The following is a 25,341-nucleotide window of genomic DNA, read 5'->3' as shown; positions in this document are numbered from 1 at the left end:
AATCTGAGGCTTAACAAGATTACTGGCCTTCAAGAGAGCCTTTGAGTCTCACCCTTTTGGTTTGGCCTTCCGGGGTGTTTAAATTGTTTTAAACTGTTTCATATTGTTTTGGTTTCGGACTGTTTTGTTGGTTTTAATTGACTGTGTCTCTGCTTTGTGAACTACCAGAGCGGGGGCGGTATAGAAAGATAATAAATGAATAAAACCTATGAAGCATGCCATCAGTTGCGCAACTGTTGTGCATGTGCAAAGGCATTTGGAACACAAATTTATGGCTCCAGAAGTAGCACAAGTAACTGGCACCACAGCCTTGCTCGAGGGCAACATCCTTCCAACGCCAGCTGGGGCTGACTTCCGAGTAAACAGGCATAGGTCTAAGTTGCATAAGGGCTTAACTTTGGCTAGATTGTACCCTATATGATGTGCTCCATCTAAAAAAAAAATTCTAATAAAGAGATGGGGTAATGATTATAACGTTAAAATCAAATCTTAGGAACAAAGTAAAGAAAAACTGGCAAACAACCTTTAATGCTTGGAAATAAGAACTAACTAAAGAACAAAAGGAGAAAATTAAGGAAAACCTAAAAAACCAAAACCAAAGGAAAACTCCTTCTGGAAAAAAAGGTAGACACATATTGCTCTGTGTGTTTTTCCCCCTCGTAGAAGGTATAGCTAATACTTTCGAGTGACCTCTAATAAATGTCCTAGCATCTTGCGGTTAGCATCCACTTACCAATCAAGAACTCCTCCTTTAGTAGGGTAAGGTGTAAGAAAAAGGGAAGAGCGGGGAACGTAAGTCCATCATTAGAGTCTCACATTACAAGAGTAAAAAAAACCCATAAACCGCCTCTCTTCAATCCACAGTGCCAATCAACTGTTTCCTTTTTTAAAAAAAATCCGCTTTGCTATTGCTTTAAAATAATCGCCTGAAGTCAACGCCTTTAGGCCGGTTGAGTATCTGGGAGTACAAGGCAACCAATTCAAATCATCATGTTTCGATCTTATGCTGGCCCCAAGAGAACGCAAAAATTAAAAAATCATTCAAAGGAGAGAGAAGATTTGGGAAAGAAAAGTTTCTCGTTTTTTGCATTCCAGCAAAGTCTATAGGGAAACTCTGGATTTTGGTCTTAAGGTGCAAATACAACCCCAGTGCAATCAGATCTATGTAGAAAGAGCAGTCATGGTCCTGGATTATAGGGGGTCTCAAGCTTGCTTTCTTCCCACCACCCCTGATTGGAGCCCCCCAATACTCCAGATTCCACAGACACTGTTGGCTCACACCTATCTGGAAGCCGCACCCTCCAAGCTTTCCTCATCCCTGGGGATCAGTACTCAGTGTTGAGGGAAAACACTCTGCACATGCTTAGTGGTGCTCTTGTTTGCCAGGATGATCCCAGACACCCAAACATGCCAGGTCTGTGCTAAACTCAGATGGAGACTTACTTGAGTGCCATTATACTCTAAGGTTTCTTCTACAGATGTCTGCTAACTAGGCAAAGAGGCACCTTTTACCGTGGTGATTCTCTTTATTTAGCAGGGGGAGAGTAACTGGCCCGATCCACCCCCAGCACAGTTCTTCCAGTGACTGGTGCTGGTGTGTGTCTTATGTTTCTTTTTAGAATGTGAGCCCTTTGGGGACAGGGAGCCATCTTATTTGTTTGTTATCCGCCCTGAGCCATTTTTGGAAGGGCGGTATAGAAATTGAATTATTATTATTATTATTATTATTATTATTATTATTATTGAGGTTTTTTCTCGTGACCTAGATCAGGGCTTCTCAAACTTGGGTCCCCCGATCTCGTTGGACTACTACTCCCATGGAAGTTGTAGCCCAATAACATCCGGGGAGCCCAGGCTGGCCACCTCTGACCTAGACGGCCAGGAGCTCAGAGAGTCCAGTACTGTGCAAGGTCAGGGTAGGACACTCTGGCAAAATCCAGCAAGAAGTCGCCGTGGTGCATCCTAAATTGCAGCTCTCTCTGTCTCGTTCCATCGCTTTCAATGGGATATTGTCCCAAGCACGGGAGGGCCGTGCCCTCTGCAGCACCCTAAATGGGGCTGTCTGCATTTCTGCAATTCAGTGCACACACAGAAAAACAGGGCGACAGGTCCTGGGTGCCGAACTATTATTTTATTTACAAGGGGATGCACAGACACCAACCCAACATTTAGCAGTCACAGGGGTGTGAGTGGTGGGGGGGGATATGTCTGGATAAAGTGCATCTTGAACCCCCAGCCTGCCCTTCCTCCAAGGAGCTGAGGGCAGCTCACAGAAGCCTTTCTCGGGCACATCTGTGTTCCTTACAACAACCCTGAGAGCAAGATGAGGCGGCGAACTAGCAACTAGCCTGACTGACGTCAAACCGTGTGTTTTATGGCTGAGCTGGGATTTGAACCCCGATATCTTCGGTCCCCCATAGCCCACCGGCTAGAAGGGAGTGTGATCAGCTTTCCAGAGGTTGGACCTTCAGGGGGGCCCTCCCCCAATTAGCAAACACAGATTGCATTATGCACAATAAATATGCAAATATGCTCAACCTAGGTTCTTCACTTGGGCCATGGAATCTTGCTTTTAGGGCACAAAGGAAGGACAAGCTCCCTCAGCCTTGAGTCCCCAGATGTTCTTGGACTACAACTCCCATCACCCCCCACTGTCAGCCATGGTGGCTGAGGATGATGGGAGCTGTAGTGCAAGAACATCTCTGGAGGCAATTTTGAGCACCCCTGCATTAGAAATATGCCATTCAGTCAGCTTCTGTTCTGTTTTTTTCACAGCAGTGCCCAAAAAGAATGTACAAATAAAAAAAGACCAGCTAAAAATACAAATAATTTTTTTAAATGGAATAAAAACAGATCAAGACAACTAAACAGGTATGACAGCAGTGGTCAAACAACAAATTAAAACATTCAGCCTCCTAAAGACCTCGGCAGGGAGAAAAAAAAGCCTGCCTGAACAGGAAAGCCTTGGATGGAGGCCACAGGAGGGGATATGCTTTATCTCCAGTGGGAGGGAGTCCCACCATTAGGTGACACCACCCGAAAGGCCCTGTCCCTTTCTCTAGGGAGCACAGGGAAGTGTGTGATTTATTTCACACCCTCACAACAATCCTGCAAGGTAGACAGTTGAGAAGAGAGTGACTTGCACAAGGTCACTAAAGAAACTTGGTGGCGGAGCACGAGTCCCTGCCCTAAGTCCAGCTCTCTGCCCAGGACACCACCACGGCTCTCAACAAGGCCTTTCTCAGGACTTCATAGCAGTGGAGCAATGACCTTGACGAGGGCACAGCTTGCCTTAAGCAGCTGCAACTCCCACCACCTCCAGCCCTAGTGACCAATAGTCAGGGATGATGGGAGTTGTAGTCCAACATCTGAAGGAGGGCCGAAGTTGTGCCGCCCTGAATCTAATGCCTTTATCTTGAAATGTGCAACTGCAGTTCACCAAGTGCCCAAGGCTGTCCACAGCACAACATAAAAATACAATACAAAATCAACACAATCAGTGAGATACAAAACCAAGTTATGCGATGCAATACAAAACAGAACAATTGTTTTTGCAAAACAATGCAAAAACAAGTTGATCATATGAAACAAACCAAAAACAGCCAATGCAACCAATAGCTGAAATGGGAGAGAAACCCACAGGCACCTCCACAGCACCATTAAGCCAAGGGTCTCGCTAGACGGCAATTCATTGCAATGTGAACGCCAATTCCGACGGGAGATTGTACAGGGCATCTACATGGCATTTCAACCAATCTGTGCAGACAATACTGAGCTAGATAGACCAATGGTCTGACTCAATATATGGCAGCTTCCTATGTTCCTACGCAGCTTCCTTTCTTAACACCATCAGATGACGTTCTGTGAAAAACGTGTGCTTTTTCAATCCTCCTTTTATGCTGACATGAAAAAAGGGACAGGTTTTTCAGGGATGGTCAACAGATGGCCAGTAGATGGCACTAAGAAAGGACGCTGCGTGTTTAAATGCCGTGTAGATGCCCTATAAAACCTCCCGTCGGAATTTCTGTTTGTGCTGAAATGAATCGCTGTCTCGCTTGCCTGGGGTGGGCAAACGTGAGCATCCAGTAGCTGTTGAACTACAACTCCCATCATCCCCAGGGATGATGGGAGTTGTAGTTCAACCGCAGCTGGAGGGCCGAGTTTGCCCACCCCTGAGCTGGGCCCTTGGCTTAATGGTTCTGTGAAGGTCACCTTTTGGTTCTATCCCCTTTTCAGCTATTGCTTGCATCAGCTTTCTGGGTTTATTTGATCTAATTATTGCCTCAGGCCAAAGGCGCTCTTTGCTCTCTTTCTGACAGCGTGGATCCTTTTAGGCAGCTGTCCTGCTGCTCCAGACCTGATTTTGCAGTGGAGCTGGGGGCTTCCAGCATGGCCAGGAGGAGGAAAACGGCACTTTTAAACACTGCCCCCAGCCTCCTTATGTTCCACATCAGGACTCCCGCCAACATGTTATTTACCCTAGGGGGAAACAGCTTCCATTGGCCCGAATGAAAATCCCGTGGCCCCACCACCACCCTCAGGGCAAACAGCATAACCTAACTACAGTAAAAAGTTAAAAAACAACTGACAACAAGGATTAAAGTTACCTCTATGCTGACATAACTTTACATGATTGTGTGGGAGCCAGGAGCTAGGGGGAGTCTGGGCATGGCCAACCCACAATCAGTCCTCCTGGTGATATCAAGGGTGGATGAAAGGCTGCCCTACCAGCTCCCACATCTCCCCTCTCCCTACCTTGATCTTGGGATTCCCGTGTCTAACGGTCAGGAACGCGTACAGCCCTCTTACCCTGATTAGGATCGTGTGGATGAGCCCACCATCTCACACATGCTCCCACCACGTGCTCCGCTCGCGTGTGATGTACACCCACCTGCTTACATGCCCCACGGCACATGCCCATCTAACTGCTGAGCAGTGCTGGCACTTCGGCCCACAGCTGTCCCTTCACCTACAAATTCTGAGCAGTTGCAGTGTTCCTGAACATCCCATGGCACCTCAGAGCTGAGCCCATTGCCAGCAAGGGCCCTTTTCCATGCACAGAGCAGCCCCATTTGGAACAGTTAGGGGTTGAACATGACCACCTGAGCACCACTAGAACTGGATTGGGACCATGAGTAAAAAGCAAGATGGCTACCCAGATGCAGAGTAATGCATTTAAAAGATTCAGGAACCGTAACATTTTAAAATAACTCATCTTTGTCCCTAACCTCTAAATGCTTTCTCACGCTAAAAGGTGTTGCGTAACATTTGCAGAACGCCCACATTTTGACTAGCCTCAGAAGGATAATGGATCCAGAGCTGAGAAGCGACCACTGTGCCATATTTGTGGGCAAAGTAATCCATTATAGTAATCCATTAGGTAAATACTACGCAATGCAAGAAAAACCACTGAGAGTGCCTCTTCCTGAAGGATTCGCTGTACACAAGGTATGCTTAAGAGGTATACTCCTGGGTGATCTTAAAGCCCTCATCAGCAATTAATTGTTTAATCTTGAATTGAGTATGGGCCAGCACTGCTGGATCCAGCCACGGGCTCACTCCCACCCACATGGGGCAGGACCTAGGCCATGGGGGGCTCTTTAACCCCTCCCTCCCCGGTGTGAGCAATAGTCACTCCCAAGGCCTCTTTTCTGTGTCAGCGTTCTTCTGTTCCCATCTCTGCGGGGTGGCCCGCTAATGAGGCAAGGTGATGGCCTCAGGTGGCACCTGTGCCCAGGGGTGGTGAATGTGGGCATCCACCCCCCAACACACCCCACACCCCACAGCCATTGCCTCACTCTGCTTGCCCTCAGTTTGCCTGCCTGGTGAGTGACACCCGGCCCAGCTGCTTGTGTTTCTGTTGGCCTTGTCCCTCCCCTGGGTCTTCCGATGTTAATCTCTGAGCAGGGCAAGATGGATCTCTTGCCCTGTGTGGGCACATGCACCTCAATGCGCACGGATGCGCACTAAGGCACCCCCTAAAGCCCACCATTTCACAAGATGCAGCCGACATCGTTCATCTGAACAGCCAAGCAAAGGAAATGATGGAGGACCACGGTGTTTTCCTAGCTTGTCTGCAGCCCAAAGAACAAACCTCCTCTTTGTTTTTGGAGCCACACGGGACCAACTATGGTGTAGGAAATGAAGGCAGGCTTCTTCAGAAGAGAGCACAGAGCCTCCAGCAGCAACGTGGCAGCAGGTGTGTGCGGAGGCCGAGCTCCTTTGGGTATGAGCAGGGGTTATGAGCATCCGAAGGTGTCCCTGTTTTCACCTGCTAAATCAGTGCTGCACAATGCCAGCCCTCCATCCATTAGTGGACTACAACGCCTATCATCCCCAGTCTCAGTGGCCAATAGTCAGGAATGATGGGAGTTGGAGTCCATCCTCTGCAGGAGGGCCAGCATTGTGCAGCCCTGTGATCTATGTTAGAAAACATCAGGGGTGGCCCCAGGAGTGGTGTGGGCCCAATGCTACCTTGCTCCAAGGCACCGGTGGGGGTCAGCCCTCTTTCAAAGGTTTTGGGAGTGTTGCTGGGTGAGGGGGATGTGAAGGAGGAGGAGGAGGAGGGTGGTTGCCAGGAGTCTCCTCTTGTGCTTCTTGCAAGCTCTGAAGGAGTGCGAGGAGAGGGGCAGGGGCGCAGCCAACATTGAGCGGACGGGTTCAAAGAACCCGGGCCGCCAATGAAAAGGGCCGCTGGAGCCCCTGCTGCGCGTGACGTAATGTGCAACGGGGGCATGTCCCAATTGTCCGAAGGCCCGCCCTAGTCCTCCTCCTCCCATTTCCAGGCAGCGCTGAGATGGGGAGAGCTCACTGGGGTCTCTACGGAGCCCGAGACATGCCCCTGTGCACATGTCACGTGCACGGGACATCACTGGCAGGGCCGCCAGGCGGGGCTGAACACCACCAATTGGCTGTCCCCGCCCCTGGAGAGGAGGGCCGCCTTCTCTTCTCCCCATGCTCCTTGAACAGCTTGCAAGGGCCCGCTTGTTCCGGCAGAGCTGCTCTGGTGGTGGCAAGCGGGGGGCATCTAATCTTGCCTCCCTGCTGGCGCCCTGAACTCGCACCACCTGAGGCAGCTGCCACATTCTGCCTTGGGGGAAGGACCAACCCTTGGAGAATAGGCACCTTTCCCTCTCGCCTCCACCATTTGGAGTCCAAGACGATGGCGGTTTCCCTTACTTGCCAGCACAGGCGGATGGGTTTCCTAAAGGAAAGAGGAGAGCTGGTCTTGTGGTAGCAAGCATGACTTGTCCCCTTAGCTAAGCAAGATCTGCCCTGGTTGCAGATGAATGGGAGACTTCATGTGTGAGCACTGTAAGATATTCCCTTTAGGGGATGGAGCCACTCTGGGAAGAGCATCCAGGTTCCCAGTCCCCTCCCTGGCAGCATCTCCAAGTTAGGGCTGAGAGAGACTCCTGCCTGCAACCTGGGAGAAGCCGCTGCCAGTCTGTGCAGACAATACTGAGCTAGATAGACCAGTGGTCTGACTCAGTATATGGCAATTTCTTATGTTTCTTCCTATGTTCCTATGCAAAGCACCCGCCTGTGCGGCCTGACGGGAGGTGAGCAGTGGCTGAAGCTCCCTCCCTCTGGCTTGGCACGGCCGAAGGGGCAGGGGCCATCTTTGGAATGCAGCAGGCGCCATCTTCTCCAGGCAGGCCTCCGGGGTGAGCAAACCCTGCCTGGAGCCGACAGTGCACGCTGGTCCCCACACTGGCTTTATTTCTCTGCGCACAAGAGGAGAATGCCCTCCGGGCTCCACCGTGCATTTTCTCCTTGGATGCTCCCACAGCTTCTATTAGCGTCCATGGGAGCAACAAATGTGCTAGTCAGTAAACATCCCTCCACCTACAAGCATCCTCTCCTCGCCACCACCCCACTAGATGTAAATGTTTCCTTTGATGGGTTTAATCTTCCGTGCCTCCGAGGACTGGGTGCAGAGGGCCGCTGGGAAGGAGCCAGAGAAGCAACGCCACCACACAGACCCATCCCTGTGAAATGTCACTGCCTCAGGCCACTGGCTTGGCAAATGTCTCCTTTCTATTATTCATGGGCCAGAGCTGAAGCCATCGCTCCCCTCTCCTCGGCCTGCCTGCTTGCCAATGCAGGGGGGTCGGGGAGGGCTTTCCATACGCCAGCGAGTCGCGCCATTAATAATGGATACGACTTTAAACCAACTTATTCTAACACGGCTGTAATTGAGTCATAAAAATTTCATACCGACGCTTTGGGACAAAAACGGAGCAAGGAAGCCGATGGGGGGGGGGGTAATACTTACGCCTCCTGTGGCCGCGAGGAAGCTGCCGTGCTGGGGGGCGTGGCGAAGGGGAGGGGTGGCCGTCACCTCGGGGGCACTGCCCGGCTTTCTGGCACTCTTTGGCGAGCGCCGGGAGCGTTTCCATCGGGCTTTGTGGGCGTTCTCCCGGGGCCTGGCTCTAGGCCTAGGGAGGAAGAGCACAGCGGCAAGCATTCACAGTGCAGCCCGCTTCCCTTTTCCCAAGGCAGCTGCTCACACAGCTAGGCTGAATGGCAAAGGATTTCCAGAAAGTAGAAGCCAGCGGTGGAATGTAATAGACCATTATTGACTCTGCAAACTTTCTCCTGTGAGAGAGCTTCCCCAGAGCACACCCCTCTGCTCCCCAGAAGAAGCACGGAAGAACAGCAGCGCCGTCACTGTCTTTCTCTGACATCATCGGCCAGTGTACCAATCCCCACCTTCTTCTCAAGCCTATTTGCATGCCTAGCAAAGGGCATTGCCATGCTTATAGATTTCTTTCAGCGGCTGGGCATTTTTCTCATGTATATATTTATGTCGTCACTCAGACTTTGGGTTTACATTCTCCGTAAATATATTGACTGGCACAAGCAATAGGTTTTCACAGGTAATCTTGTGCAGAAAGGAAGAAATGCCTTCTCCACGCGCTGTTTCACTAGCTGATACCAGGTGCCAGACCCTAACCGCGCCTTGAGGTGTGCTCACCTGTTTTCACCGCTTTCTGGGAGAGAACTGGAGCCAGAGCGGCAGTGGTGATGGCGCTGGGATTTCCGTGGCTGACTGTGAAAGAAAGAGAAAAGGCGGGTGGGGACAGGCTGTAACATTAATCTCCCAAGAAAAGGTGTCTCAACATCCAGAGTTTGAGGGGGCAAGTAGCTAAAACATCCAGTTGGCAAACTGTCCCACAGCGAAGAGCAACTGGTATTTCACACAGGCTGGCAAAAGCCGTGTCCAATCCATGAGGGCCTGAAGTCAAGATTTGAGGCACCTGGTCTGTGTGACTCTGAGGCACTTCCTCTAGAGTTAGTCATGAACATAAGAACATCAGAACAGCCCTGCTGGATCAGGCCCAAGAAGGCCCATCCAGTCCAGCATCCTGTTTCACACGGTGGCCCACCAGATGCTCCCGAGAAGCTCACAGGCAAGAGGTATGTGCATGCCCTCTCTCCTGCTCTGTTGCTCCCCCTACAACTGGGATTGAGAGGCATCGTGCCTCTGAGGCTGGAGGTGGCCCACTGCCACCAAACTAGTAGCCATTGATAGACCTGTCCTCCATGAATTTGTCTAAGCCCCCTTTAAAGCCATCCAAGCTGGTGGCCATCACCACATCCCACGGCAAGGAATTCCAAAGATTAATTATGCACTGTGTGAAAATATACTTCCACTTGTCGGTCCTAAATTTCCCGACCTTCCGTTTCATGGGGGGGCCCTGGTTCTAGTGTTGTGTGTGTGTGAGAGAGAAATGTCTCTGGCAGCATGCATAACCTCTCCACTCCATGCATAATTTCATACACCTCGATCATGTCTCCCCTTAGTTGCCTCTTTTCCAAGGTAAATTAACCGCATTCATTAATTTAAATTAATTGGACTTAGTCATGACTAGCGTGACATAACTAAGTTAGTTTGGCTTGTGCATTGACCTGCAGTTTATTATTTGCACCCCACCTCTCTTCAAAGTGAACCCAGGATCTCTTTAAAAAACCCCAAAACAGAACGCAATGCCAGGGATGGAACCCTTCTACACGCTCAGCCAGTGATCTGCCTCTGAGCTATGGACCCATCCTGCGCGGATCTCTGTTTTCATGAGAAAGTCAGGCCCATTTTTCTCACTCTTGTGACTGTGCAGGCCTGGTTGGAAGTGTTTAGGGCCAGGCCTGCGGAAACTCAGAGGCAGAAAGGCTGCGAAAGGAGTCTCCCTCCCTAGGTCGCAAACAAGGGAACCTTCAAAACTCTGCAAAAGAATGAAAACGATATCAATGTGCTACATTTGCATAATCGAAGTGTTGTGGCACTGGAGGGAAGGAGCCTGAAGAACAGAAGAACAGCCCTGCTGGATCAGGCCCAAGGAAGCCCATCCAGTCCAGCATCCTTTTTCACACACTGGCCCACCAGATGCTGCTGGAAGCCAACAGGCAGGAGTTGAAAGGGACAGGCCCTCTCTCCTGCTGTTGTTCTCCTGTAACTGGTACTCAGAGGCATCCTGCCTTTGAGGCTGGAGGTGGCCCACAGCCCTCCGACTAGTAGCCATTGATAGACCTCTCCTCCATGAAGTTATCCAAACCCTTCTTAAAGCCATCCAGGTTGTTGGCTGTCACCATATCTTGTGGCATATGGTGCATAATCAATCCACAGGTTGATTATGTGTTGCATGAAAAAGTACTTCCATTTGCTGGTCCTAGATTTCCTGGCAATCAATTTCATGGGATGACCCCTGGTTCTAGTGTTACATGAGAGGGAGAAGAACTTTTTCTCTATCCACTTTCTCCACAGCATGCCTGATTTTATAGGCCTCTATCGTGTCTCCCCACATTTGTCTTTTTTCTAAACTAAAAAGGCCCCAGGTGTTGTAGCCTTGCCTCATAAGGAAGGTGCTCTAGGCCCCTGATCTTGCCCTACACTTCTGGTGGGGGGCCAGCCCCCTTTCAAAACCCACCCTTGCAAACTTTGCAAGGGCATGGGGAGCAGACAGGAGGGGAGGTTGCCGGCAGCCCCCTCTTTCTTCTCTCTTCCGCCTTCCTGCAAGTTCTGCTGCAAGTGTTTGAGAAGAGGAACGCCTTGCAAAGCTCCAAAGAGCCGCTCTGATGGCAGAGGCAGCAGCAGGGGGCGGGGGGGGGGACCATCTTGGCACCCCAGGAATCCACCCCTGGAGGCAACTGCCTCACCTGGCCTCACAAAAGGGCCGCCCCTGACACTGGGCACCCCAGACTGGGAGCGGCTGCTCTATACTTTTAATTGTCATTTTTATGATATGTTTTAAAACTTTTGTAAACCACCTTGGGGTGGTTTTTAATGAAAGGCGGTATATAAATTTGACAAAAAATAAAATAAATACATAAAAACAGAGGATTCCGAGCCCTTCACTCGCAACTGCTTGTTGTAACCCACCACACAGCCGGGTAAACTAGACTGGCATTCTCTCCACCGTGCAGGGCGGGCCGGAGAGAGAATGGCCGTGCCGAGCAAGCTGTTATTTAGATCCCACCTTCCTGTGAAGATGCTCAAAGCAACAATGAACTAACATAGTGTGTGGCGGTGGCGGGCGGGGGGAGAGGTGAATAGGAGAACTAAATGAGGGCAGATTTCAGTTCAGGGATGTCCTGATATGTAGCCCCATCTTAGCCACAACAACACAACATACACAACAGCTCCTTCACCAGCACTTGCATTTACGCATTTACGCGAAGAGGTATCCACATAGTGTTCTCACATCTTCTGTCATGGCCGAAACACATGGGAGCACGGCTTTTGGGGAGTGGTGGTGGTGGTGGTTTGCATGCGTGTCTCCAACAGCCCAGTGCTGCTGTCAGCGCCACACAAGCAACACAGCAGCAGCCCCTCGGAGCCCCCCCGCCCCACAGAGCACCCAGACCTCTCCACACCGTCCAGCCAAGGGGTGCCCACTTCTCCTTGCACAGACTTACTTTTTCTTGTGCTTCTTCCCATCCTTCCGTCTGCTTTTTGGGCTCGAGGAACTAAACGAGAAAGAGGCCATGAATGTCTAGGTGATCACTTCCACTCAGAGAGTCAATGCAAGGCGGAATGTTTGGCAGGGACGGACATGCAGACCTGTGGGTCACGCTTAGCACGCTCGGCGGCATGCGCCACAGTCATCCGGCTGGCCGGCCCTTCAGACGGGCTGTTCAGCAAGGGTGGCGGCAGGGGGGATGCGGGGAAGTGGATGGAAGGGATGCTGGGGTGGAGCTAGAATTGAGCGGCTGGGTTCAAAGAACCCGGGGCCCCCCAGTGCCTGAGGGCCCCCTAGCTCCACCCCTCCCTATTTTCTTCATTATCTCCCTCACTCCTAGGGGCTGCTGGGGAGAGGGGTGAACACGGGCCCCTTCTTCCCTAGCTACGCCCCTGAAAGGATGGGAAGATTTTGGATCATTGCTCCTGGACTGGGGAGACCCAGGTTCAAATCCTCCACTCAGCCATGAGACTTGCTGGATGTGACTCTGGGCCAGTCCCTTCTCTCTCAGCCTAACCGACTTCACAGGGTTGTTGTGAGGAGAAACCTAAGTATGTAGTACACCGCTCTGGGCTCCTTGGAGGAAGAGCGGGATATAAAATGTAATAAATATTTATTTATTTGATTTTATTTATCCGATTAAATAAATTTTAAAAAAATAAAATAAAATGCCAGGTTCAGGGCCAGTTCGAAGTAGCAAGAATGATGGGAAGGCCACTGTGGCACCGTGGCGCCATCAAATCATGAGGGAAGTCTTAAGATGGGGTTCAGGGGGCCCGAGACCAGGGGTTGTCAAACTTGGGTCCCCAGATGCTGTTGGATGATAATTCTCATCAATGGCCTCTGGCCATTGTGGCTGGGGATGATGGGAGTTGTAGTCCAACAGCACCGTTTGACCACCTCTGCCCTCGACCAGATCTGGCCTGACAAAGACCGACAGCCCACCACTGACTGATCACTGAAGGGCTGGTTCAGCATGAGTCCAAACTGCTTAGGAAAGTATCAGAGCATCCCTACCTGCGTCTTCTCTTCTTTGAAGATAGCCTGCAAAATGAACAAATAAATGTATGAATAATCCACACACCAGGAAGCTCACAAGGCTGAAGGCATCACTGGGTACAGAATGAGAAAGTGTCTCTGGGTTAAAACATGTTTTCTGGGCTATAGGAAAATAATAGGAAGGTGGAATCCTTTCCAGGGTGCTTTCCAGCTTAGGTGCTCAACGGCAGCAAAATGCTTCCGTTCAGGCAAAGCGCATGCGAAACGTAAACAGCAGCAGGAGGCGTCTTGCAGAAACTAAAAACCCGGAAAAAACAGCAACCTTTTTACACCGGATACACGACATCATAGCACTATACTGCAGCGATTAAATTTGAAACAAGGCATCGGAAATGTGAACGGCACCTTGCTGTCCGTGCATGGCAACTGCGGTGTCACAACCCAGGAAGTGTGGAAGCACACTTCTGAGATCCGCCGTGACCCCTTTGCAGGGTGCAATCGGGAAAGCGCCCAGTAGAGGCTAGATTTCAGGAGTTATTTGGATTCCACTGAGATATCTTATTTGGAGGAAGGCACTTCTGGTTTCAGAAACAGAGACTGACTTGCAGTCAAACAGGGATAGTATCATCGGCAGAGGTGCACCTAGGTAATCTTGGCGCTTGGACCTAAAGGCCTTTGAAGCCCAACCCTCCGCTGCAAGTTAAGCATCATTTTTTAACATGTAGGTTCTTGAGGGCACAAACCACACCACCCAGGGCAGACTAAAGAGGATTTGGGGGCCCCCAGGGGGTGTGGAGGCCCTGGACCTCGGCCCTGAAGTCCAGGGGTAAGAACGCCTCCGGTTATCGGTCCTACTTGAAAGCTTTAGCAGTTGTGGTTTCCCCTCTGAAATTCCTGACCTCTGTGCCCTTAAACATCCCCCCCCCAAATTCCTGTCCCCCAGTCCAGTCCCACAGAAACTGTGAAATTGACTAGAGAAGAGCAGGAAGCAACTTTGGGTCAGTCAATTTCACTCCTAAGTGGAAAAACAAACAAAAGAAATGTGGGGAAATATTCTTGAAAAGGCAGGGCACTGCGATGGTATATCTTTGGGTATGTAAACCACTCTGAGCACATTCTGCTGCAAAGTGGTATTTAAATATTTTAAATAATAATTAATGATTATCTTTCACTGAACAGATGTTAAGACGTGAACAAATCCCTTTATGTATGAAAGACAGGGGGGGAAATGAAATGGGTTCATAATTGCAGTGAGCATGGTGTGTGTGCTGATTCAAAGTAAAGATCGCATACTACTGCTGTAGACTGAAATGGCTATAACTCTTTTCAGAATGACAGACTAGTTTCCTGGAAGTGGGGCAGGGGGTCTGTTTCCCTGGGGCTTGTCCTGGGCCTCTAAGGACAGTAGCAAGAGGGCCATCATCAGAGAGAAGAGGCTTTGATATGATGTCCCTCAGGGTCTCTCTTAGATGCCCTACCATTATGATGTTGAGCATAATCTACTATAAGCCAGCTTGTGCGTTTTTAGGATCAAAAGGTGGGGTATGCATCTTTGAAATAAAGAGATCAAGGTTTTCGGAGGGCTGAACTGTATGAGAGCCAGCAAAGTGTAGTGGTTAGAGTGTTGGTCTAGGACCGGGAAGACCTGAGATCGAATCCCCATTCAACCATGAAACTCACTGGGTGACTCTGGGCCCGTCATAAATGAAATGAAATAAATAAGTAAAATAAATGTAGAGCTCTCTAAAATGATGCATGGTGTGGAGAGAGTGGAGAGAGAGAGAGAGATAACATGTCCTCCACCACCTCTCACAACACTGGAACCATGAAACTGATGGCCGGGAAATCTAGGAACGACAAAATGAAGGTACATGAATCAAAAGACATTCCCTGCCAGGGGGTGTGGTGGTGGCCACCAGACTGAATGGATTTAAAAGGGGCTTAGACAAATGCATGGGCTGTCAAGGGCTACTAGGAGAAGGGCTATGGGCCACCTCCAGCCTCAGAGGCAGCAGGACACCTCTCCATCCCAGTGGCAGGGGAGCAAGAGCAGCAGCAGGAGAGACAGGGGCAGGCACAGACCTCTTGCCTGGGGGCTCCCCAGAGGCAGCATCTGGTGGGGGCCACTGTGTGGGAAACAGGAGGCTGGACTAGATGAGCTGTTCGTATTTCTTATGTTATGAGACAATCTGTGATGGAATCTTTTTTTTAAAAAAAGGGTTGTGAGAGTAAAGGAAGGGGAGGTCAACCTTCACTCCTTTCCCCCATTTAAATCACCCCCCTCTGGGAACTTCTTTTGACAGTAGGGAAAGAGAGAAGTATTTGTATTGCACCTTGAGCAGTTTGGGACTTCAGAAGCAGGGAAGGGTTATCACTTTCCCCCACGGATGCCTGACTTAAAGGGGAAACGCTGCAAGGGGAGATCGAATAACTCCCCTCCGCTCCCCCACACCACGCCCAACTATCCTCCCCCATTCCCTAGGAGGACCCCTGCTGGGGAGGAACACGTGTCTTGAGGAGGGAAGTAGACCCACAGAAAGGTTAAGCCCCCCTCTCCCCACCACCATGCCCCGAGCCCCTCTCCAAATGGCCCCTCTCTAGGGTGGCCCTAGTCTGGCTTTCCAAATCCGGGTGCCTAATTTGCATATTATGTAAATTGGCTTGAAAATAATTTCTGAGCAGAAGAGTGACTGCACGTTTTGCTCCATGACTCTGCTTCTACAAGGGCTGGAGCTCAGCTTTTTTATTTTTATTTTTTTAATGAAAGCTGAAATCCGGGTGCATCTGGGTAGGCTAAGCAAGCCAGGAGGAGATACTTAAACTCCAGATGAAACCCAAAATTCCAGGGGGCGGGGGAGGATGGCAACTCTACCCCTCCCGCAATGCTTAGATGTCCAGCTCAGACTCTGAATCCCAGACCTGGAACCCTTCCGGTGCCTGCAGTCCTCCCACTGGGTAAGTGCCACCCCATGCAGATCTATTAAGCCCCACTGTGTGTTTCCATGAGGCTTCCCACTGCAGCCCGGGGAAGGAAGTGGGCCCTTCGAAGCAGCAGCCAAGTTGCAGCCCCCCCAGAGAAGCCTACCTGCTTCTTTTCCTTTTCTTGGAATTCTTCTTTTTCTTTTTCTTCTTCTTCTTCTTCACAGGGGAGGGGCTATAAGACGGAGACCTGGGGAGAAGCCATGAGGCAGCACGTTTTTTGGTGAATCTGCTTGCAGCATTCACACTGCTGTCAACGTGGCTTTCCACTTGAGGGCGTAGCAATCAGTGGCGGCATGTTTCTTACACAGATCCCACTTCCATGCTGGTGGGCGTGACATAGGGTTGCCATATTCTGGGTCTCCAAAAATGGGTGCCTAATTTGCATGTGGCTTGCAAATAATTTGAATATGCAAATTAGCAGCTGCACTTTCCAGTTTTATTTGCTCTGGATATCTACCAACATAGTTGAGGAAGACATTTTTGCCTGACCATTTCCCCTGACAGCTTTTTAATTAAGCAGCAATAGAACAAAAAAAACGCACAGCTTTTTAATGAAGGCTGCAGTTCTGAGCACATTTATTTGAGAGATGATCTGATTGAAACCAACAGTGCTTGCTTCTAAGTAGGCATGCATTGAACATAAAGCTCTTAAACATTACAATACACAGCCTGGTAGGCAGGTAGTGATTCACATTAAAAGCAAGCCAAGCTATTCTCTCAAGTGCCCAATAGAGATCCCCTGCTGATAACAAACAAGGCAACAGTCCTCAGAGGATTACTGTACTTGTGGAACGAGCCTCCTGTGCTCTTCCTCTCTTAATCCAAGTCCAGCGGTTGAGCAGAAGAGTGATTGCACCGTTTTGCTCCATAACTCTGCTTCTACAAGGGCTAGAGCTTAGGGGTTTTTTTGTTTTTTGTTTTTAATGAAAGCTGAAATCTGGGCAAATCCAGGTGGGCTAAGCAATCTGGGTGAAATGCTTAAAATCCGGCTGATACCTGGAATTCTGGGGGCATGGCAACGCTAGTGTGACATAACCGAGTGGGAGGCAATTTTTCCCCAAATCAAACATTTACAAATGTTTAACTCATTTCTTTGACACGCATGAACATGTGTTTTTAATTGGGGTGGTACTACATTGTGGCTTGGGATAACTGTTTAAAAGCTTGCAAAAGCCAGTGTGCAAAAAAACCATTTCCTTAATTTGTGTGCTGAAGCTCTTTTTCCTCCGAGCACTATCACACAGATATTTTAATAGATGTTTTCAGAAAATACAGATGAAGAGCAGCTTAAGCGCAAGTTAAAAGTGTAAAGATGACACTGGAAAAATGTCACGGCCAACTGGAAATGAGATAGCAAAGGTGTGTCACACTACAGGGGCTTGTGATAGGCTCTCCTCCCTCTCTGATATGGCACTGAAGGGTACTGTGTGTGTACAGGGAATAAGACCAGGAGTGGCATTTGCACAAGAACTTTGACTATCGCACAGGTTCCTGATGTCTGGAAGTGGCCTGGCACGCCCTCTGGTGTGCGTGTCCCAGATGGGAGCCTCTGCATGCAAAAGCTGCACCAAGTGTGGTGTCCAAGAAGAAGCTGGCTGCTTCATTCAGAGTCAGAACACTGGTCCATCTCCTTCAGCTTTGTGGAGTCTGATGGGCAGTTGCTCTCTAAGGAGATGCCAGGGTTGGACCTGGATCCTTCTGCCTGGCAAACATGTGCTCTCCCACTGAGGTTGCCCTCAGCATAATGAGTGCCAAGCAAACCTACAGTCTCTCACTCACCTCCGTCTCTTCTTCCGCGCAGATTTCTTCTTCTTCTTCTTTCCCCTGGCAGGAGGTGGTGGAAAGTCCTCATCACAGGATGGGCTTCAGGAGATGGAGAGAGAGAGAAAGAGAAAGATGACAAGTCCTCTGCAGGTGCCAATCACGGGCCGCTCGTCAATGTCTTGACAGCCCCAATGCCTGAACTGCAGCTATACGGGAAGGGTCGCCTTTTCCAACAGATCCATAACACAAAGTGGATGTTTAATTGCCACGTTCTGGGTAATTTAGTCATGCTTGAAATTAACTGTCTCCTCAAAGGATTTAATGCAGATATAATGAGAGTTACTGTATGTTAGCGCACTCAGCACCAAGTTATTTAAGACATATTTATTGAGGTTAACAACTCCATAATGGGTTTATACATTTGACTTCCCTTCGATAAATATGTTTTAAAATAAATTAATCAGAGTTTAATTTGCATAGGATAATGATTGCAATGTAGAGGCACCTACTTAATTTCTTTTAAAAAGGGAATGGATGCCTCCATGGCTAAGATCACAGGCCCCAGAGCGGTGTACTACATACTTAAGTTTCTCCTGACAACAACCCTGTGAGGTTGGTTAGGCTGAGAGAGAAGGGACTGGCCCCGAGTCACCCAGCAAGTCTCAAGGCTGAATGGGGATTGGAACTCGGGTCTCCCTGGTCCTAGTCCAACACTCTAACCACTATGCCACACCAGCTCTTATGAATTTTAATACAGCATCTGGTCTATATCCACACCCAATATTTAGTTTTTCTTGAGTATGAGTTTGATTAATTCATTGTTCTTCGTTCTCTGCAATATCTGATGTGAGAGGGAGAGTTGGCAAGGGAGGGAAGTTGAATCTTGGATTGTTACTTATCATTTTTGGATTGTTACTTATCATTTCTGGAAGTCCAAGAGGTGTACACATGCTATTCTTATTTTTTAATAAACAAAAATAATTATTAAAAAAGAGAGAATGGGTGTATATTAAATAGCAAGAGATTATTTAACGAGTGAATTAAACAGCAATTGACCAACAGGACTGCCATGACAGTTTATTGAACAGGAGGTGGTTTTGGAGGGTGGGGCAGGTGGAAAAGCTCCGGCACTGAGACAAACTTACTTATTTATTTAGATGTTGATCTTGTTTATGAGGGAAAGGGCAGCTCACAATTTGGAAGCAAAACCCCAAGCTCTGCCATCCTAAAATAATCCCAAAGCATGGTCTAAAGGCATCCAGGGCAGAAACCTCACTGAAGCTAAGCCTGTCTGGGTCTGTGCAAGAAAAACGAGCCGGGGGGGGGAGTCAAAATGGAGAGAAAGGGGGAGCCAGGGGGGCAAACGCCACCAACCAGGCATGGAGCTAACCGTTAGGCAGGTGGTGCTGATGCCCAGGGGCTGCCGGGCCGCCTGCCTGCCTGCCACCGCACCCTCCCACCCTCCTTCATTGGGCCCCCATTCTTTTTATTAATTTTTATTTTATTCATTTGATTTCTATACCGCCCTTCCAGAAATGGCTCAGGGCAGTTTACACAGAGAAATAGATAAATAAGATGGCTCCCTGTCCCCAAAGGGCTCCTCACAATCTGAAAAGAAACACAAGGTAGAAACCAGCAACAGCCACTGGAGGGATGCTGTGCTGGGGGTGGACAGGGCCAGTTGCTCTCCCCCTGCTTGGTAAAGAGAATCACCACGTTCAAAAGGTGCCTCTTGGCCCAGTGAGCAGGGGTTTTAGACTGGATCCAACATCCATTAGACTGGATGTTGGCTCCACAAGAGGTAAAAGGGGGAAGGTTTGTCACACTATTTTTTAAAAAAATTGTTAAATTGTTTTTAAGTTTTTGTATATGTTTTTAACTGGTTTTATGTTATTATAAACTGCCCAGAGACGAATGTTTGGGGTGGTGTACAAATTTGATTGATAAACAAACAAACAAATAAATAAACATACCATCTTCCTCTTTGCTAAACAACCTTTTGCTAAACACCGACATGATGCCAGTGTGGAAACAGCTCTTGTAGTTCTGCTTGCAACTCCAAGCAGAAAAGCAACAACTGGGGAGAAAAGAGCTGGTCTTGGGGCCGCAGGCGTGAATTGCCCCCTCTGCTAAGCAGGGTCTGCCTTGGTTTGCATTTGGATGGTGGACTGCAGGTGAGTGCTGTAAGGTATTTCCCTCAAGGGATGGGATGCGCATCTCAGGGGAAGCGCATCTAAACGCTTGCATGCAGAAGGTCCCATCCCTGGCAGCATCTCCAGAATAGGGCTGGGAGAGACGCCTGCCTGCAACCACGGAGAAGCCGCTGCCAGTCAGTGCAGACAAGCCTGAGTTAGATCGACCGAGGGTCTGACTCGGTAGAAGGCAGCTCCCTATGCTCCTTCGAGGTTGTGCTCCAGATGTGCGCTGCAAGAAGCACACCTCTGGAAGCGCCCCAGGAACACGTTCATGTCCTTGTCTGGGCTTCCGGCATCCACCCACCCACCACTTCTCCATCCACTCCTGCAAACCACCCCCCAGCATGGGCGGAATTAGGGTTAGGCATGGGGAGGCAGTTGCCTGGGGGCCCCACTGCCTGGAGGCCCTCCCCCCACAGAGACTCCCCATCATTGCCCCCAGCCCAGCCCCAAGAGGACCCCTCCGCCCCCTGGCCCTCCTCCCTCCTGCTTGTCCTCCTGGCTGGCAAGCTAAGCAGCCAATCAGTGGCTCGGAGCTCCTTCTCTCCCCGCCCTTCTGCTGATAGGTGGGTGGGCGGGGCTTCCAGGAGTAGGCCTCACTGAAGCCTGAGCTCGAGTAGGCCGGCTGGCCTCCAGCCAGCCGGCCAGGAAGGAGGAGGCAGCCAGAGTGGGGCCCCCAGCCCTCCGCAGCAGCACCAGCCCAGCCCAGCCTTCGCCAGGTAGGACGTGGATGCCTCCCTTTGGGGGTCACCCCCCCAGATATATAGGGACCTGCTTGCCATGGGGCTTTGAGGGGGGGCGGGGGGGGAGACTGAGAAGTCTCTGGATACCTGTATTATTAATTCTCCTGGGTGTGCCTTAGAATGTCTGTCCCGGTGCCCAGCGGATTGGCTGGGCGGCGGAGGCGCCTGATTGGCTGAGGCGCACCCAGGAAGCAAGTGGTGAGTTGGGCGGGGGGCGGGGGGCGGGGGGAGGGGGCAAGAGAGCGGGGCAGGGAGGGAGGGAAGAACAGCCGGCCCCAGAGAGCGCACAGATGCTCTGTGCGGGTCGGCTAGTTTAATTTAAACCAGATTGGAACATTTGCTGGCTTTGAAAACAAAACCTATCTAAAAAGTCCTGTAAGTGGCTTGTTTCATGGCAGAAAATGACAAAAGCTTCTGGAACAAACAATATTGTGCATATTATTATTATTATTATTATTATTATTATTAATAATAAATATTATATTTATTTGCTCATTCATGCCTGCATTGATTGATAAATGCACTTCTGTTCAAGTTGTTCTGCAACCCAGAAGGGTCTGAGTGAGGACTGTGAAGCCAAGCCTGTGTGTGGTGCTTTGATTGGACTTTATCTTATTGTTCTTGTGTGTGAACTGCTGCTCCCCCCAAATAACTCGCAGGGGCGACGTCAGGGTCCGCCTGGCCCCCCTGTGCATGCAGCACCTCCACAATTCCCGAGGAGGAGAGGTGTCTCGAAGGGCTCTCAGAGCCCCCCCTGTGAAAAACCGCCTGGAATCCAGCTTGACTGAAGTGGTTCAGGATCCTGAGAGGACCGACAAGGCCCGCCCTGCAGGGCTGACAGTCTCCTGGGCTCATCTGCAGCAGCGAGGGGCCCGGTTTCCTCATGAGTGTTTCTAGCGGGTGCGAGGCATGAAACGTGGCACAGATAGAGAGCAGTCCATGTCTCTCACTCTGTCTTGTGGAGTGTGCGTGTGTGTCGTCAGGGAAATGTGTTTCCAGGCAGCATGCTTGTTTTGAAGTCTCCGACTTAAATCCTTGGGGTGTGCGGAGGCCCTGGACTTGGAGGGGCTGGGGGCCCGTTTTAAAACCTCGTCCCTGGGCCCGCTCCAGCCTTGCTACACGCCTGCCACCCAGTCACCTCGTGCTTTGATGTCCGCTTGCCTTACCTGTGTGATTTGTTCCTGGGGTGCTGCTCCTGGCTGCCTTTCAGCTTGGAACAACCATTCGTTCTGGAGGTCTCTTGGGCAGGCTGTGTCTCCTCCGGGTGTTTCTCAGCTGCTGGGAGTGAGGGGTGGCTGCTGGGTGTTTCGGTGCTGCAAGAGAAAGCACCTCCCGTGAAACTTGCCCGCTGCACAGAGTCCCAACGTCTCTATCAGCAGTGTCACCTATTGAAGGCTCCCTGGGGCAGAGAACTCTCAGGATTGAGAATGGAAGGTCAGAGGGGCACCGGCGGCAGCCAAGGCACTGCCTGGACCTAGCGCTACTGCAGCATCCCAAGGGGGCCACCGTGACCACAATAAGGGTGCGCCGGCAGGCTCTCCAAAGCCACACTGGTTTTATACCACTTTACTGGTTGTGGCAGTTCCCAGAATTCCTTGGCAAGAGGTCAGGAGGACTCCCCAACCCCTTTCAGCCTGCAGGACAGACACATCCCCATCCTTGGGGGGCAGTTTTTCATTTGGGCACTACTGAAAGGCAGCCAGAGGTTTGAGGCGAGTGGTAGCCAAGAGAGGACCCCAATAGTCCATCCTTAGGCATCAGAATCATGGGGAGCATGGCGGCCACAATGTTGAAGCAAATGATTGATTGATTGATTTAATACATTTCTCTATGGCCCAAAACGCAAGTTCTCTGGGCGGTTTACAAAACAATAAAAACAGCCAATAAAAGATTAAAACATTTCAACAATTAAAATTAAAACGTTAAAACTGTTAAAACGCAATTAAAACAGTATCTAATTAAAAGCCTGGGTGAACAAATGCGTCTTGACTGCCCTTTTAAAAGTTGTAAGAGATGGGGAGGCTCTTATTTCAGCAGAAAGCACATTACAAAGCCTCAGGGCAGCAGAGGAGAAGTCCCGTCCCGAAGTAGCCACCAGTCAAGCCGGTGGCAACTGCAGACAAACCTCTCCAGATGATCTCAATGGGCGGTGGGGTTCATCGCGAAGAAGGCGTTCTCTTCCATACCCAGGGCCCAAGCTTTATAGGTGATAACCAAAACCTTGGGAAGCAAATGTTTCCCAACACACCAGATGGCCACAAAGCAAATGCATGGGACCCTACTTTCTTGGTTTTCTGAAGTAAGACTAGAGGCACACAACCCACTCTGACACCCAAGAAAACAGGCATTTGTGAGGGAGTAAGAATGCCCCCCCCCCTTCTGCATTTTCTAGTCACTAATACAATCACATTATCATTTGATTATTCATTTCGAAAGAGTGAAGTAATCTTCCCAGTGGAAACAATCCTTTAACCTCCTACATGCACTCGGTCTACTCTGCCCTTTGATTAAATGTCACTTCTGGCTTCAAAGCCTGGGGCAGAGGGGTGTGTGTGTGTGTGTGTGTGTGAGAGAGAGAGAGAGCGAGCTCACACGGATGCTTCCTGACCTTGCATTCTCCCTGGAAGAGTTGCTTTCTGCAGTTGGGATGGGAAGCCACCAAGCCAAATCCATCCATCCATCCATTAAGATATCTGGACTGGCGGCGGGGGTGGGGGTGGGGGGGAGGAGGGGTCCGCACAGCGGCCCCCCTCCAGGTTGACTGGGAGTTCAGAGAGGCAGGAAGCGCTCTCCGCTGTGCACAGGCCAACGGAGGTGTCAGGATGCATTTCGCCAGCCACCCATCCTTGTGTGTTGTGATCCGGCGAGAGCCTGTTGGGCGGGCCAGGCAGCCCAAAGGAAGCCGGGCTCGGTGGAGGCAGCTCAGCGTGGGTGGGGAGGGCAGCCGAGCCTGGAGGCAGGTACGGGGGTGAGAGAAGCCGGGAGCAGCAGCCATCCTGAGCTCCGCATCAGGATCTTGGGGGCTGCTGCTCTGTGGACCGTGCCGGGTGGGCGGGCAGGCAGGCTCTGAGCATTTCTGCCGGGCAGGGCAGGCAGAACTATCCCTCAGAACAGGGGCCGGCCACCTTCCAGAAATGGGTGGCCCAGCGGAACGCCAAACAGCAGTGCTCCGTTCCACATCACATGTGCCCATCACTGGGTCCCACCCACAGCTGCCCACATTCCTTAGTTCCACACTGTCTGGAGCCCTCCCTGCCCAGAGTGCTGTGGGGAGCAATCCGCCTGGGCTGGCTGATACGATCTCAGCGAGGGAAGCCGACAGTGTGGCCCTCATGGGAACAGAGGAAGCTGCCATATACGGAGTCAGACCCTTGGTCCATCTAGCTCAGGATTGTCTACCCAGACTGGCAGCGGCTTCTCCAAGGTTGCAGGCAGGAATCTCTCTCAGCCCTATCTTGGAGATGCCTCCAGGGAGGGAACTTGGAACCTTCTGCTCTTCCTAGAGCAGCTCCATCCCTGAAGCAGAATCTCTTCCAGTGCTCACATTTCTAGTCTCCCCTTCATACTCAACCAGGATGGACCCTGCTTAGCTAAGGGGACAAGCCATGTCTGCTCCCACAAGAGCAGCTCTCCTCCCCCTGCCCGGCTGCCTCCCAGCTGATTGGGGGAAGGCAGGGGGGAGGCCATGCCCGAGGCCAGAGTGGACCACTCTCCCCGGGGCCAGGGAGGCATGCCGAGACAGTGTGTGGGTGCCACTCAACATGCCTTGGCATGCCAGCTGTGGCACACCTGCTGTAGGCTGCTGGCCCCTTCACAGTGGGTGGCTACAGACCATGTCCCATGCAGATGAAATATTGGAGGAAAAGTGGGTTATAAATGTAAATAAATAAATAAAAATAAACCAACCAACCCGGGGAGTCTGAGACCTGTAGAGTGGCTGCCAATCAGAGTAGAAGGTACTAAGCTAAGAAGGTACTAAGGTACTAACCCGTGATCCGGCTCCATACTTACAGGCCATTCTAGAAGTCCAGCGTCCCATTTGGTGAATCCAGGGCTGCACACCTAGCATGCAAAACCTTGTGCAAAGTGCCAGGGCCCCGATTTCCCATCAAAGGGCTTCTGCCTCCTGCCGTACCTGAGCAGGCTTGGCATCGGGCATTTCTCCTTGATTACATTCCCTGCAGGGAGCGTTGTGATAAGCCTTTCCTTTCAGATTAGAACAATCATTCATCTGAAATTGCAAATGCTTTTCCATTGCAAACATGAAAGTCTGCAAGGGGGGAAACACACAGGCAGCCACCCCACCGACACCCCCAGAGCCCAATCCAAGGGGATTACTCGTATTCTAGACCTCTGGGGAGTGCCTGTGTGCAGTGCGGGGGGGGGGGGAGAGGCAGCCTTTGAAGGGATTGGAGAACAATTATTTCCATCAATAATTGCTTTCAGCCCTGGGGAAATAGTTCAGAGAGCTTGTTCCAGCTCTTTCTTGTCTCCAGGCCAAGTATGAACTAGCTCTGGAAACAAATCAAAACCAAAATATTACTCAACGAGTGTAAACAGGAGTAACAGAAAGTGAGGGGGCCAAAACGTGCCCACATCAACACTTACTCACACACGTCTCTGCTTGTGTTCCATAGAAAACATCCCAACAGGGGCAGCAAAACAGTTCTTTGATTAGGGCCAGCCATAATTCGCCGT

At 50.5% G+C, this 25,341-nt stretch overlaps 1 protein-coding gene across 1 annotated transcript in view; it reads right to left on the bottom strand.

Annotated features, from left to right (window-relative positions):
• Positions 1-25,341, bottom strand: part of SRRM4 (serine/arginine repetitive matrix 4) — a 120,342-nt gene that overhangs the window by 13,178 nt on the left and 81,823 nt on the right. The window contains exons 7-13 of the mRNA XM_053279873.1: positions 21,810-21,956; positions 17,721-17,804; positions 16,045-16,128; positions 12,978-13,004; positions 11,917-11,967; positions 8,981-9,055; positions 8,279-8,441 (exon numbers count right to left, since the gene is read on the bottom strand). Of these exons, the coding sequence (XP_053135848.1) occupies positions 8,279-8,441; positions 8,981-9,055; positions 11,917-11,967; positions 12,978-13,004; positions 16,045-16,128; positions 17,721-17,804; positions 21,810-21,956 (631 nt within the window). The remainder of the gene's footprint in view (positions 1-8,278; positions 8,442-8,980; positions 9,056-11,916; positions 11,968-12,977; positions 13,005-16,044; positions 16,129-17,720; positions 17,805-21,809; positions 21,957-25,341) is intronic.

The sequence above is a fragment of the Hemicordylus capensis genome, chromosome 15 (assembly GCF_027244095.1).
Source record: "Hemicordylus capensis ecotype Gifberg chromosome 15, rHemCap1.1.pri, whole genome shotgun sequence".
NCBI classification, from domain to species: Eukaryota; Metazoa; Chordata; class Lepidosauria; order Squamata; family Cordylidae; genus Hemicordylus; species Hemicordylus capensis.
This window is presented reverse-complemented; position numbering and strand designations above follow the sequence as displayed.